Source organism: Schistocerca nitens, chromosome 6, assembly GCF_023898315.1.
Source record: "Schistocerca nitens isolate TAMUIC-IGC-003100 chromosome 6, iqSchNite1.1, whole genome shotgun sequence".
Lineage (NCBI taxonomy): Eukaryota > Metazoa > Arthropoda > Insecta > Orthoptera > Acrididae > Schistocerca > Schistocerca nitens.
This window is the reverse complement of record NC_064619.1, coordinates 449,029,450-449,044,141: the sequence shown is the minus strand read 5'-3', so window position 1 is coordinate 449,044,141 and position 14,692 is coordinate 449,029,450. Positions and strand designations below refer to the sequence as shown.

Genomic DNA, 14,692 nt, shown 5'->3' with positions numbered 1-14,692 from the left:
CCGGACTGGAGCAGATTCGTTTGCCACGAAGACCTAGGCTGTAGGGAAGGGATCGTTTGATGCGGAATGGGTGGCAGCTGTCATAATGGAGGTACTGTTGCTTGTTGGTGGGTTTGATGTGGACGGACGTGTGAAGCTGGCCATTGGACAGGTGGAGGTCAACGTCAAGGAAAGTGGCATGGGATTTGTAGTAGGACCAGGTGAATCTGATGGAACCAGAGGAGTTGAGGTTGGAGAGGAAATTCTGAAGTTCTTCTTCACTGTGAGTCCAGATCATGAAGATGTCATCAATAAATCTGTACCAAACTTTGGGTTGGCAGGCCTGGGTAACCAAGAAGGCTTCCTCTAAGCGACCCATGAATAGGTTGGTGTACGAGGGGGCCATCCTGGTACCCATGGTTGTTCCCTTTAATTGTTGGTATGTCTGGCCTTCAAAAGTGAAGAAGTTGTGGGTCAGGATGAAGCTGGCTAAGGTGATGAGGAAAGTGGTTTTAGGTAGGGTGGCAGGTGATCAGTGTGAAAGGAAATGCTCCATCGCAGCGAGGCCCTGGACGTGCGGAATATTTGTGTATAAGGAAGTGGCATCAATGGTTACAAGGATGGTTTCCGGGGGTAACAGATTGGGTAAGGATTCCAGGCGTTCGAAAAAGTGGTTGGTGTCTCTGATGAAGGATGGGAGACTGCATGTAATGGGTTGAAGGTGTTGATCTACGTAGGCAGAGATACGTTCTGTGGGGGCTTGGTAACCAGCTACAATGGGGCGGCTGGGATGATTGGGTTTGTGGATTTAAGAAGAAGGTAGGGGTGCGGGGTGTCGGTGGGGTCAGGAGGTTGATGGAGTCAGGTGAAAGGTTTTGCAGGGGGCATAAGGTTCTGAGGATTCCTTGAAGCTCCGCCTGGACATCGGGAATGGGGTTACCTTGGCAAACTTTGTATGTGGTGTTGTCTGAAAGCTGACGCAGTCCCTCAGCCAAATACTCCCGACGATCAAGTACCACGGTCGTGGAACCCTTGTCCGCCGGAAGAATGACGATGGACCGGTCAGCCTTCAGATCACGTATAGCCTGGGCTTCAGCAGTGGTGATGTTGGGAGTAGGATTAAGGTTTTTTAAGAAGGATTGAGATGCAAGGCTGGAAGTCAGAAATTCCTGGAAGGTTTGGAGAGGGTGATTTTGAGGAAGAGGAGGTGGGTTCTGCTGCGACGGAGGACGGAACTGTTCCAGGCAGGGTTTAATTTAGATGGTGTCTTGGGGAGTTGGATCATTAGGAGTAGGATTAGGATCATTTTTCTTCGTGGCATAGTGGTATTTCCAGCAGAGAGTATGAGTGTAGGACAGTAAATCTTTGACGAGGGCTGTTTGGTTGAATCTGGGAGTGGGGCTGAAGGTGAGGCCTTTGGATAGGACAGAGGTTTCGGATTGGGAGAGAGGTTTGGAGGAAAGGTTAACTACTGAATTAGGGTGTTGTGGTTCCAGATTGTGTTGATTGGAATTTTGAGGTTTTGGAGGGAGTGGAGCTGGAAGTGGGAGATTGAGTAGATGGGAGAGACTGGGTTTGTGTGCAATGAGAGGAGGTTGAGGTTTGCTGGAAAGGTTGTGAAGGGTGAGTGAGTTGCCTTTCCGGAGGTGGGAAACCAGGAGATTGGATAGTTTTTTGAGGTGGAGGGTGGCATGCTGTTCTAATTTATGTGTGGATGGATATGTGTGTGTGTGTGCGCACGAGTGTATACCCGTCCTTTTTTCCCCCTGAGGTAAGTCTTTCTGCTCCCGGGATTGGAATGACTCCTTACCCTCTCCCTTAAAACCCACATCCTTTCGTCTTTCCCTCTCCTTCCCTCTTTCCTGATGAGGCAACAGTTTGTTGCGAAAGCTTGAATTTTGTGTGTATGTTTGTGTTTGTTTGTGTGTCTATCGACATGCCAGCATCTTTGTTTTTAGATATATTTTTCCCACGTGGAATGTTTCCCTCTATATATTAAAGTAATAATCACATACACTATTTAATTATCATGGGTATATCTTTTTAAATACAAAAGCATCATACATAGCTACACTTTTCATATCTACTATACAGTTTACCTATACATATCTTATGTCTATTACATCATACATAAGAATGATGTAATTGCATCAGGTTGTTTCCCAGATAGTCTAAAGATAGCACAAGTAACCCCGATTTACAAGAAAGGTGATAAATCTAAAAGTGAAAACTACTGCCCCATCTCAATCTTACCTGCATTTTCTAAGGTAGTTGAGAAAGTTATTTATACTAGACTAATGACATTCCTGAGACAACACAATTTAATATTTGAAAATCAGAATGGCTTTATGAAAAAAAAGTCAACATCAGTAGCAGCAGCACAATTAATAGACAAAATAATAATGGCCATAGAGAACAAGGAGTATGTAACTGGAGTGTTCCTTGATCTATAAAAATCTTTTGATTGTGTCAACATCACCATATTACTAGACATGCTGTGGAACCTGGGTATCAGAGGAACTGGCTATGAGCTAATAAAATCGTATATGAGCAGTAGAAAACAATTTGTCTTGCTTAAAACAAACAGTGGGTCTTACAAATCTAAAATTACTGATATCAAATATGGAGTGCCTCAAGGTTCTGTCTTGGGACCCCTTCTTTTCTTGATTTATGTTAATGATATACAGTATTGTTCTCCTAACTGTACAAAAATATTGTATGCAGATGACACATCAATAGTGTGTAAACACAAAGACTATGAGAGTCTGGAGGTACTGTGCAACAGTGTAGCTAATGAAATAGTCAAGTATTTTAATGAAATCCATCTAAATGTAAGTGCTTCAAAGACTGCAATGATGAAATTTAACACAAGGAAACAAACAGAATTGGCATGAAATTATCCATAGGAAATGACATTGTAAAAAAGGAAAAATGGACAAAGTTCTTGGGAATTACAATCCAGGACAGCCTCAAATGGGACATGCATATTGATTCCTTAGCATGTAGGCTGTCGAAGAATGTGTTTGCTATAAATATGATTAGCAAATATTGTAAGGATATGTGTGTACTAAAAACTTAAACTATGCTGTATAAATATGGGGTGCAACAACTCCATCCAACCTAAGTACATTATTAATACTACAGAAAAAAGTTATCAGAATTATTTGTGGTGCCAAACCTCAAGAATCATGTCGGAATCTGTTCCCAAAATCAGGTGTTCTTACCATTATAGGTGTATACATATTGAAAGTTATATTGCTTGTGAAAACAATAAATCCAAATTTCAACTGTGACCTGCACCAGTACGATACAAGGCAAAAGTTCAGATACCATGTAAATAGCCACAGAACAGCTTTATATGAAAAAAATGCACTTCATGAAAAAAATGCGCTTCATGCTGGGCTGAATGTAGCTCAAGTCCTACCAAAAAGACTCACAACCCTTCCTACTAACAAATTAAAAGATCAGCTAAGAAGAAATTCTAATTGAAAACCCTTTTTATTCTCTAGACGAGTATTATATCTGTATGAAAAGTGCTTCATTAAGTATGTCAAGCTCATAGTTTTCAGTAACCTACAACTAATATAATGTTGATAAAAACAATATTTGTAATATTGTGATTGTACACTACCAAATGTAAAATCCATCAAAATGTAAAATTTATTAATACAAACAAATCTTTACTTTGTAATTTATAAACTGACGTATTCAGAAGAATAATCTGTATGATGTCCTGAAACTGTATTATTTCTAGGGATTGTATTTGATTATTCGATGTTGAATAAATATTATTATTATTATTATTATTATTATTATTATTATTATTATATTCCTTTCTCAGACATTATGTCTGGTTAAAAATGGAAAGTGACGCGGACCTTGATCAAGCGTGACTTCCTTTTAACTGTGTGGTATATAATACATTGCATTTAGGAACTTTCGGGTAATTTAACATGTATCAATAATTACAGATTTCTGTAGTTGTATATATATATATATATATATATATATATATATATATATATATATATATATATATATATATATATATATATATATATATATATATATATGTTTGGATGTAGCTGTATTGCGTTGATGTACTGGTGGATATTGTGTGGTGTGACTCCTGTAGTTGATAGTATAATTGGTACAATGTCAACTTTATCCTGATGCCACATGTCCTTGACTTCCTCAGCCAGTTGGATGTATTTTTCAATTTTTTCTCCTGTTTTCTTCTGTATATTTGTTGTATTGGGTATGGATATTTCGATTAGTTGTGTTAATTTCTTCTTTTTATTGGTGAGTATAATGTCGGGTTTGTTATGTGGTGGTGTTTTATCTGTTATATTGGTTCTGTTCCAGTAGGTATTCATCATTCTCCAGTACATTTCGTGGTGCATACTTATATGTGGGAATGTGTTGTATGGCAAGTTGTTGATGTATTATTTTTGCTACATTGTCGTGTCTTCTGGGGTATTCTGTAATTGCAATTATTGTACATCCGCTTGTGATGTGATCTACTATTTCTATTTGTTGTTTGCAAAGTCTGCATTTATCTGTTGTGGTATTGGGATCTTTAATAATATGCTTGCTGTAATATCTGGTGTTTATTGTTTGATCCTGTATTGCAATCATAAATACTTCTGTCTCACTGTATATATTGCCTTTTCTTGGCCATGTGTTGGATGCGTCTTGATCGATGTGTGGCTGTGTTAGATGATATTATTATTATTATTATTATTATTATTATTATTATTATTATTATAACCCATCCTGAAGTTACTGCCCACCTCACTATTACACTGTATGCCAATTTCCAATTTTTTGCATTTAGTATGTATTCTCTGACTGAATAGGAAGAGCTTTCTACAAGCAATAGTTTTATTGCCAGAATGAGATATTCACTCTGCAGCAGAGTGTGCATTGTTATGAAACTTCCTGGTAGATTAAAACTGTGTGCCGGACCAAGACTCGAACTCGGGAACTTTGCCTTTCGTGGGCAAGTGCTCTACCACCTGAGCTACCCAAGCACGACTCACGCCCCGTCCTCAGAGCTTTATTTCCACCAGTACCACGCCTCCTACCTTCCAAACTTTACAGAAGCTCTCCAGCGAACCTAGCAGAACTAGCACTTCTGAAAGAAAGGATACTGCGGAGACATGGCTTAGCCACAGCCTGGGGGATGTTTCCAGAATGAGATTTTCACTCTGCAGCGGAATGTGCGCTGTTATGAAACTTCCTGGCAGATTAAAACTGTGTGCCGGACCGGGACTCGAACTCGGGACCTTTGCCTTTCGCAGGCAAGTGCTCTACCACTTGAGCTACCCAAGCACGACTCACGCCCCGTCCTCACAGCTTTATTTCTGCCAGTTCCTCGCCTCCTACCTTCACAGTTTTAATCTGCCAGGAAGTTTCATAACAGCACACACTTCGCTGCAGAGTGAAAATCTCATTCTGGAAACATCCCCCAGGCTGTGGCTAAGCCATGTCTCCACAATATCCTTTCTTTCAGGAGTGCTAGTTCTGCAAGGTTCGCAGGAGAGCTTCTGTAAAGTTTGGAAGGTAGGAGGCGAGGTACTGGCGGAAGTAAAGCTCTGAGGACGGGGTGTGGAGTCATGCTTGGGTAGCTCAGGTGGCAGAGCACTTTCCCACGGAAGGCAAAGGTCCCGAGTTCGAGTCTCGGTCCGGCACACAGTTTTAATCTGCCAGGAAGTTTCAATAGTTTTATTGTTTTTTTAATTTATATTTCAAGTTGATATTTGAAATATGAAATGGTAAACAGTTGTACAGTTTTATTGCCATATAAGCAGCACTTCTTTGAAGTTTTGCTGTGCTGCTGAGCTCTTAGCTTCATACAGTTTGTGGTAGCACAGTTATATATATCTTTAATTGAACTTGTTTTCATGTTTATTGTTTTACACACACACACACACACACACACACACACACACACACACATACACACACACACACACACACACAGTAAAAAGTTAAGATTTAAGTTTTCAAACAGTGTTGCACACTGCGTAACAGCAAAAATGGAAGACTTCTAAAAACAATTTAAATGCATTTTGAATATTAAATTACCTAAAAATTTACAAATGTTAAACAGGCATAATGCTATAATTTTAAGATGTAACAAATAATATGAACCTCTTATATGAGCGCCAGATACACTGAAATCATTATATCACACTGAAGACTGTCATTTAAAGACTTAGAGAAAAATGCATTACAGAACACACATCAATGGGAAAGGATTATATTTTCATAGAGGTAAAGGTGATAGCAAGTGTATGATGGATAGAAAAGGTGCTGACTGATTTTAAGAAGATTGGCGATCAAAGGATGAAGCACGAAACTAAATCAGAATGTATGGAAGCATGTTGTTCATAAGGTATCACCAAAGATGAAGGAGAATGAATTAATATACCAGAACTTAGAGATTCACAGCAGACCAGTGCATGGAGCACAGACACACATAATAGAATACAGCTTTCAAACTAAGTTTCGAGCTCTTGCTCTTTCTCTATCAAATGATTTAGCAAAGTCTAGCAGAATGCTGAGTCTCACCATGGCAATGAATCGTACATTTGGGTGCCTGTGTGGTTGTGTACATGAATGTGTGTACTTTTGGTACAGAGAGATCATGAGCTCGAAAGTTTGTGTGCATATTACATGTCTCTGCACTCCATGCGTCAGTCCACTATAGGTGAGTGGTTACATTTCCTTTATTTTACATATTGCTCCATCCAGGAATTTCCATTACTGTTAAAGATAAAATATGTAGATTAACACACTTACTTTCTCCAGAAGTTTGAAGGCCTGAATAAATGCCTGGGAAAAATTGGCAACTCCTTCTGTGTCAATTATTTCCAAGGAATCTTTCAGGGTGTTTACATTTTCCAAAGTAGCCTGAAAAACAGAAGAAATATCATCAAAATTAAATGTACAGGGCTGTTTGCATGACATTTCCAACATGTATAACATTTATTCAGAACACTTCAGTGTCAATAATATAAATGAAACCAAATTGTGATGATAGTCATAATACATTATTTCAGATACTTGACTTCTGCCGATCAGCCGACTTCCAAAATCTAGAGAAAAATCCTCAAATCAAGGAAAAAGTTTAATCAAAGTCAACACACATCTTCCAATCTTGACTTTGTATACCAATTTAATTTCTTCCTCTTTCATTTAAATGAGGAGACATCACCAAGTTATTAAGTCTCACATCAAAGTGTTTAAAATGAAGTCAGTTAACCAAACTTTTGCTTTTGTTACTGGGTTGTGGGGGGGTGGGGGGCCATGTAGTTGTATTTAAGGTCCTTTGAGGAAAACTGAGTATATGATAAAATCCTCATGCAGTAACAGTATGTTGTTGGTTATTAGTTACTTAGTTCCATTGATAATTTTGCATGATAAATCTTAATGATGTGGAATGAGTCATTTTACATTCACGCCACAAATTAAATTATAAATATGGTTCATGCTGAACATTTGTAAGTTTTCTTTAATATACAGATGTGAATTAGTAATTCCTACCCGCCACATTTTAATGTTACTATAACACATATTCTTTTACAGAACAGAAGATACTGTCAAGGAGAAACTTTTTCAGTTATACGAACTTCCAGAATGCTTTTTTTTTTTTTTTTTTTTTTTTTTGTGGTTTTAGGGCACACAACTTCAACGGTCATTAGCGCCCAGACTACGTTAGGAATGCACCGCGAGTCACAAGTTTAAAACAGCAACGAAACGGAAAACACGATAAAAGACAGACTGACAGGCATAGGATTAAAAAAAGGAAAACAGCATAATCAAATGTCCTTTGAGAGGGTTGTCAAATTGATAAAATGAAGAACGCGAGCAGCTGCTCATGGGTCATCCGCTAAAATGGCTTCTACAGTACATGGCAGGCCAAGATCAAGACGCAGGGTGTTAAAATCCGGACAGGACGTTAAAATGTGGCGGACCGTCAGAAATTGCCCACATGGGCAGAACGGCGCCAGCGCAGCCGTCAGCAGATGGCGATGACTGAACCGGCAGTGTCCAATTCGTAATCGGGCCAAAACTACCTCCTCCCACCGAGAAGGGCGTGAGGAGGACGTCCAATCCACGGGAAGAGGTTTCAAGGCCCGAAGCTTGTTGTCTGTAAGTGCAGCCCAATCGGCATGCCACAGCGATAAAATGCGCTGACAAATTACCCTGCTACGGCCGCGGCATCTGCAGCTTCATTCCCAGGGATACCGACATGGCCAGGAACCCACATAAAGCTAACCAGAGAACCGACGTCCACCAGCTGCTGAAGAGAGCGTTGGATCCAGTGCACGAAAGGGTGAACCGGGTACGGATCACTGAGGCTCTGGATAGCGCTCAGGGAATCGGAGCAGATGACATATGCAGAATGTCGGTGGCGGCAGATGTAAAGAACAGCCTGGTAGAGGGCAAAGAGCTCAGCTGTGAAGACCGAACAATGGCCATGGAGCCGGTATTTGAAACTTTGTGCCCCGACAATAAAAGAACACCCGACCCCGTCATTGGTCTTAGAGCCATCTGTATAAATGAAGGTCATATTAATGAACTTCGAACGAAGTTCGACAAAACGGGAGTGTTAGACTGAACCGGGGGTAATCTCCTTCGGGAGCGAGCAGAGGTCAAGGTGGACGCGAACCTGAGCCTGGAGACAAGGTGGCGTGTGGCTCTCGCCCACTAGAAAGGTTGCAGGGAGTGAAAAATTAAGGTGTTGAAGGAGGCGACGAAAGCGAACTCCAGGGGGTAGCAGGGCAGAGACATACAACCCGTATTGACTGTCGAGAGAGTCATCAAAAAAGGAACGATAAGACGGGTGGTCGGGCATTGCCAGTAGCCGACAGGCATACCAACAAAGCAGTATATCGCGCCGGTAAGTGAGTGGCAACTCACCAGCGTCAGCATGAAGACTCTCGACGGGACTAGTATAAAACACTCCGATCACAAGTCGTAAACCCCGATGTTGTATGGAGTTGAGGTGGCGTAAGATAGATGGCCGTGCAGAGGAGTATACGAAGCTCCCATAATCCAGCTTGGAGCGGACAATCGACCGATATAGGCGAAGTAGGACGGTTCGATCCGCTCCCCACGACATACCACTGAGAACACTGAGGACATTTAGAGAACGGGTACAACGGGCAGCCAAATATGACACATGTGGAGACCAACTAAGTTTCCTGTCAAATGTAAGACCTAAAAATTTTGTTGTCTCCGCGAATGGGAGAGCAACGGGACTGAGTCGTAAGGACGGTGGGAGAAACTCTTTGTAGCGCCAGAAGTTAATACAGACCGTCTTCTCGGCAGAAAAACGGAAGCCATTGGTGACACTCCAGGAATAAAGACAGTCAAGAGAACGCTGAAGACAGCGCTCCAGGAAACACGTACGCTGCGCGCTGCAATAGATGGTAAAATCGTCCACGAAAAGGGAGCCTGATACATCAGCTGGGAGGCAATCCATTATTGGATTGATCGCTATGGCGAAGAGAGTGACGCTCAAAACTGAGCCCTGTGGCACCCCATTCTCCTGGCGAAAGGTGTCTGACAGGACAGAACCCACACGTACCCTGAACTGTCGATCCATTAAAAAGGAACGAATAAAAAGAGGGAGGCGACCGCGAAGGCCCCATGTATGCATGGTGCAGAGAATGCCCGCCCTCCAACAGGTGTCGTAAGCCTTCTCCAAATCAAAGAACACAGCCGCGGTCGGGCGCTTCAGCAAGAAGTTATTCATAATGAAGGTCGACAAGGTAACCAGATGGTCAACAGCAGAGCGGCGACTACGAAATCCACATTGTACATTGGTAAGTAGGCGTCGAGACTCGAGCAGCCAAACCAATCGAGAGTTAACCAGTCGCTCCATCACTTTACAGACACAGCTGGCAAGCGAGATGGGTCGATAACTGGAAGGCAAGTGCTTGTCCTTCCCTGGCTTAGGAATCGGGACAACAATAGACTCGCGCCAGCATGCGGGAACATGTCCCTCAATCCAGATGCGATTGTAAGTACGAAGAAGAAAACCTTTACCCGTAGGAGAAAGGTTCTTCAGCATCTGAATATGAATAGAATCAGGCCCTGGAGTGGAGGACCGTGATCGGCCAAGTGCGTTTTCGAGTTCCCGCATGGTGAATGGGGCATTATAACTTTCACGATTCGAGGAGCGGAAGTTAGGTGGCCTAGCCTCCTCTGCCTGTTTGCGGGGGAGGAAGGCAGGGTGGTAGTGAGCGGAGCTCGAAACCTCTGCGAAAAAGCGGCCGAAGGCATTGGAGACATCCTCAGGGGCCACAAGGACGTCATTCGCGACCGTCAAGCCAGAAACTGGTGAGTGGACCTTAGTGCCAGATAGCCGGCGCAGGCTACCCCAGACAACAGAAGAAGGAGTAAAACTGTTGAAGGTGCTTGTGAAAGCAGCCCAGCTGGCTTTCTTGCTTTCTTTAATAATACGACGACACTGCGCACGTAATCGTTTATAATTGATACAATTCGCCACTGTAGGGTGGCGTTTAAAGGTGCGTAAAGCACGTCGACGAACACGTAAAACGTCTCTACATGCTGCGGTCCACCAGGGGACTGGTACGCGACGTGGAGAAGAAGTAGGGTGAGGGATGGAAGAGAAGAGCCCCCAGTCTGCTTTGGAGATGTTCCAAATAGATGAGCACGGAGAGGGGGTATGCTGCAGGAGATGGATAACACACGGGAGGTGGTCTCTCGAATATGTATCAGAAAGTGCATACCACTCGAACCGGCGTGCAAGTTGGGGAGTACATATAGAGAGGTCTAAATGGGAATAGGTGTGAGATGTGTCCGAAAGGAAAGTAGGGGCGCCAGTATTGAGGCAGACAAGATTGAGCTGGTTGAAAAGGTCTGCTAACAGGGAGCCCCTCGGGCAGGATGCTGGAGAGCCCCAAAGGGGATGGCGGGCATTGAAGTCTCCAGTTAACAAAAATGGTGCAGGTAGCTGAGCAATAAGTTGCATCATGTCTGCCCTGGTAACGGCAGACGACGATGGAGTGTAAACAGTACAAATGGAAAATGTAAAAGTGGGGAGAGTAATGCGGATGGCAACTGCCTGCAGGCCGGTGTGCAATGTGATGGGATCGTAGTAAATATCATCCCGGACCAGCAACATAACCCCTCCATGAGCTGGGATACCTACCACAGGGGGTAGGTCAAAACGCACAGAGGTGTAGTGTGCCAAGGCAATTTGATTGCATGGGCGTAGCTTCGTTTCCTGGAGGGCTACGACGAGCGGACGGTGCAAGCGGAGCAGCAACTTCAAGTCCTCTCGGTTGGAGCGAATGCTGTGAATATTCCAGTGAATAAGTGCCATCGTAAGAAAAGAAAAAGGAAGATGAAAGAAGGGGTCACCTCGAAGGCCGCCGAGGGCCTGGCTTCGAGCGAGCACTGCCGCCGCTATCAGTAGGCGGACAGTCATCGTCCATTGTGTCTATAGGTTCATCGGCCATCTTGGAAAGATGGCCGGGAGGGGGAGCTTCCTCCGCCGGTGAACGGCCAGATGTTCGGCTACCAGCGGTGCGGCTAGGCGAAACGGATGACGGCCTGGGGCGGCAACCGCTGGGTGGCGCAGGAGAAGAAATGCGCCGTGGCGGAGAAGGAGAACTGTGCTTCCTATGAGCCTTCTTGGAAGGTCGTTTGGTGGAAGTACCGGTCGAAGGCTGGGAGGTCGAGGTACATAGGAAGTCTGCACGGGACGGTTCCTTCTTAAAGGCCCGTGCATCTGACTTCTGGATCTTCGTTTTAGCAGAAGTTGATGAAGGGGCTGGTGTCTGTGGGGTGATGGGAGGAAGAGGAGACGTCGACCGCGCGATCTTAGCACTGGCCAAACGGACGACCGTGGTGCTGAAGGTCAGATCGCATGTCTGGGTTGCCACCTCCCTGGTAGTCCGAGGAGAGGCGAGGACAGTACTGTATTTCCCCGCTGGGAGCAGCGTGGGCTTCCTACTAGCCAATAGCTTGCGAGCAGCCGAGGTGGACACTTTCTCTTTGACCCAAATTTCTTGGATACAGCGTTCTTCCTCATAGACAGGACAGTCGCGGGAGGATGCGGCATGGTCACCCTGACAGTTCACACAACGAGGAGACGGAGGTGGACAGTCACCCTCATGGGCATCCCTGCCACAAGTGACACATTTAGCCGCATTGGAACAAGACTGTCGAGTGTGATTGAAACGCTGACACTGGTAGCAGCGCGTAGGTGTCGGGACATAGGGGCGAACAGAAATAACCTCGTAGCCCGCCTTGATGCGCGATGGCAGCTTAACACTATCGAAGGTCAAGAAAAGTGTCCGGGTCGGTACAAGGTCATTGTTGACCTTTTTCATGACCCTACGGACAGCCGTCACGCCCTGCTCAGCGAGGAAAGATTGAATCTCCTCGTCAGTCAAGCCGTCGAATGATCTAGTATAGACCACACCACGAGACGAATTCAAAGTTCGGTGAGCCTCCACCCGGACAGGGAACGTGTACAGGAGTGTGGCCCGAAGCAGTTTTTGTGCCTGAAAGGCGTTCTCAGTTTCGAGTAATAAGGTACCGTTACGCAACCTGGTACAAGATTTGACAGATCCGGCTATGGCATCTACGCCCTTCTGGATAACGAAAGGGTTGACAGAGGAAAAATCCTTTCCGTCCTCAGATCGGGAAACGACGAGGAACTGTGGGGCAGGCGGTAGTACTTTTGTCACTGGTAGCTGGTCAAGTTTCCGTTTTTGGGCAGAAGTCGAGAGAGATGGAGTGAAATCCATTGCGGAGGAATCCCCCATGATTGCCAGCGTCTCCGATGGCGCGCTCCTTCCTTGTGGGGACCCTCTCAGAGGGCACTCCCGCCTTAGGTGAATGTTTACACCTCAGGTCACACCTCCCGAGAAACAGACAGAGGGACCAATCAGCATGGTCAGAAGGTATCAGCTCAGGCAATCACCCCTCCCCGGGCCTGGCCTGTACCAGGGGGCACGCGCGTGCCTTACATGTCTACCCAGGGCGGGGAATTACGCGTTACCCCGTCACCGGCTACGCGTGCGAACGCGTGGGTCGGCCTTCAGGCGCGCACAGGGAGGAAGGAAGAAGAGGAAAAAAGAGAGGGGGAGAGAGAGAGAGAGAGGACAGACTGTCTCAAACGCCGAGGCGGAGACCAGAGAAGGCAAGGAGAAGAAGGCAATGAGAAGGCAAGGAGAAGAAGGCAATGAGAAGGCAAGGAGAAGAAGGCAATGAGAAGGCAAGGAGAAGGCAATGGGAGGGCAAGGAGATTTTGCAGGGGAAAGATTAAGGAAGACAGTGAGGTGGAGAAGAGCAAGGAAAGGAACCAACCAAAGGAAGGAAGAAATGAGAAGTGAAAAAGCAAAATGACCGCAAATAGAGGTCGTGGAACCGTCTGTCTCCGGACGCAGGAGCTAACTACCCCCTTGAGGGGGAGGGACTCCTTTTAGTCGCCTCTTACAACAGGCAGGAATACCTCGGGCCTATTCTAATCCCCGGACCCGCAGGGGGGCTTCCAGAATGCTGAAGGAGCTTAGGTCAGCAACTTCTGTTAATCAATAGAACTAACTGTATCACTGTAAATGTACATTACACACTTTTTGATGGCTTCAGAAATCCCATTTTCAACTTCGTTATGTCGATTAATGGGTTTCGACCTAACACTAGTCATCTGGTTTTTCATTCTACACTCCTGGAAATGGAAAAAAGAACACATTGACATCGGTGTGTCAGACCCACCATACTTGCTCCGGACACTGCGAGAGGGCTGTACAAGCAATGATCACACGCACGGCACAGCGGACACACCAGGAACCGCGGTGTTGGCCGTCAAATGGCGCTAGATGCGCAGCATTTGTGCACCGCCGCCGTCAGTGTCAGCCAGTTTGCCGTGGCGTACGGAGCTCCATCGCAGTCTTTAACACTGGTAGCATGTCGCGACAGCGTGGACGTGAACCGTATGTGCAGTTGACGGACTTTGAGCGAGGGCGTATAGTGGGCATGCGGGAGGCCGGGTGGACGTACCGCCGAATTGCTCAACACGTGGGGCGTGAGGTCTCCACAGTACATCGATGTTGTTGCCAGTGGTCGGCGGAAGGTGCACGTGCCCGTCGACCTGGGACCGGACCGCAGCGACGCACGGATGCACGCCAAGACCGTAGGATCCTACGCAGTGCCGTAGGGGACTGCACCACCACTTCCCAGCAAATTAGGGACACTGTTGCTCCTGGGGTATCGGCGAGGACCATTCGCAACCGTCTCCATGAAGCTGGGCTACGGTCCCGCACACCGTTAGGCCGTCTTCCGCTCACGCCCCAACATCGTGCAGCCCGCCTCCAGTGGTGTCGCGACAGGCGTGAATGGAGGGACGAATGGAGACGTGTCGTCTTCAGCGATGAGAGTCGCTTCTGCCTTGATGCCAATGATGGTCGTATGAGTGTTTGGCGCCGTGCAGGTGAGCGCCACAATCAGGACTGCATACAACCGAGGCACACAGGGCCAACACCCGGCATCATGGTGTGGGGAGCGATCTCCTACACTGGCCGTACACCACTGGTGATCGTCGAGGGGACACTGAATAGTGCACGGTACATCCAAACCGTCATCGAACCCATCGTTCTACCATTCCTAGACCGGCAAGGGAACTTGCTGTTCCAACAGGACAATGCACGTCCGCATGTATCCC

The 14,692-nt window shown here is 45.6% G+C and overlaps 1 protein-coding gene across 3 annotated transcripts in view; it reads right to left on the bottom strand.

Annotated features, from left to right (window-relative positions):
• Positions 1-14,692, bottom strand: part of LOC126262734 (voltage-dependent calcium channel subunit alpha-2/delta-3-like) — a 374,776-nt gene that overhangs the window by 166,320 nt on the left and 193,764 nt on the right. For all 3 annotated transcript variants that reach the window (XM_049959539.1, XM_049959541.1, XM_049959538.1), the window contains exon 7: positions 6,787-6,897. In XM_049959539.1, coding sequence (XP_049815496.1) covers positions 6,787-6,897 — 111 coding nt within the window. The remainder of the gene's footprint in view (positions 1-6,786; positions 6,898-14,692) is intronic.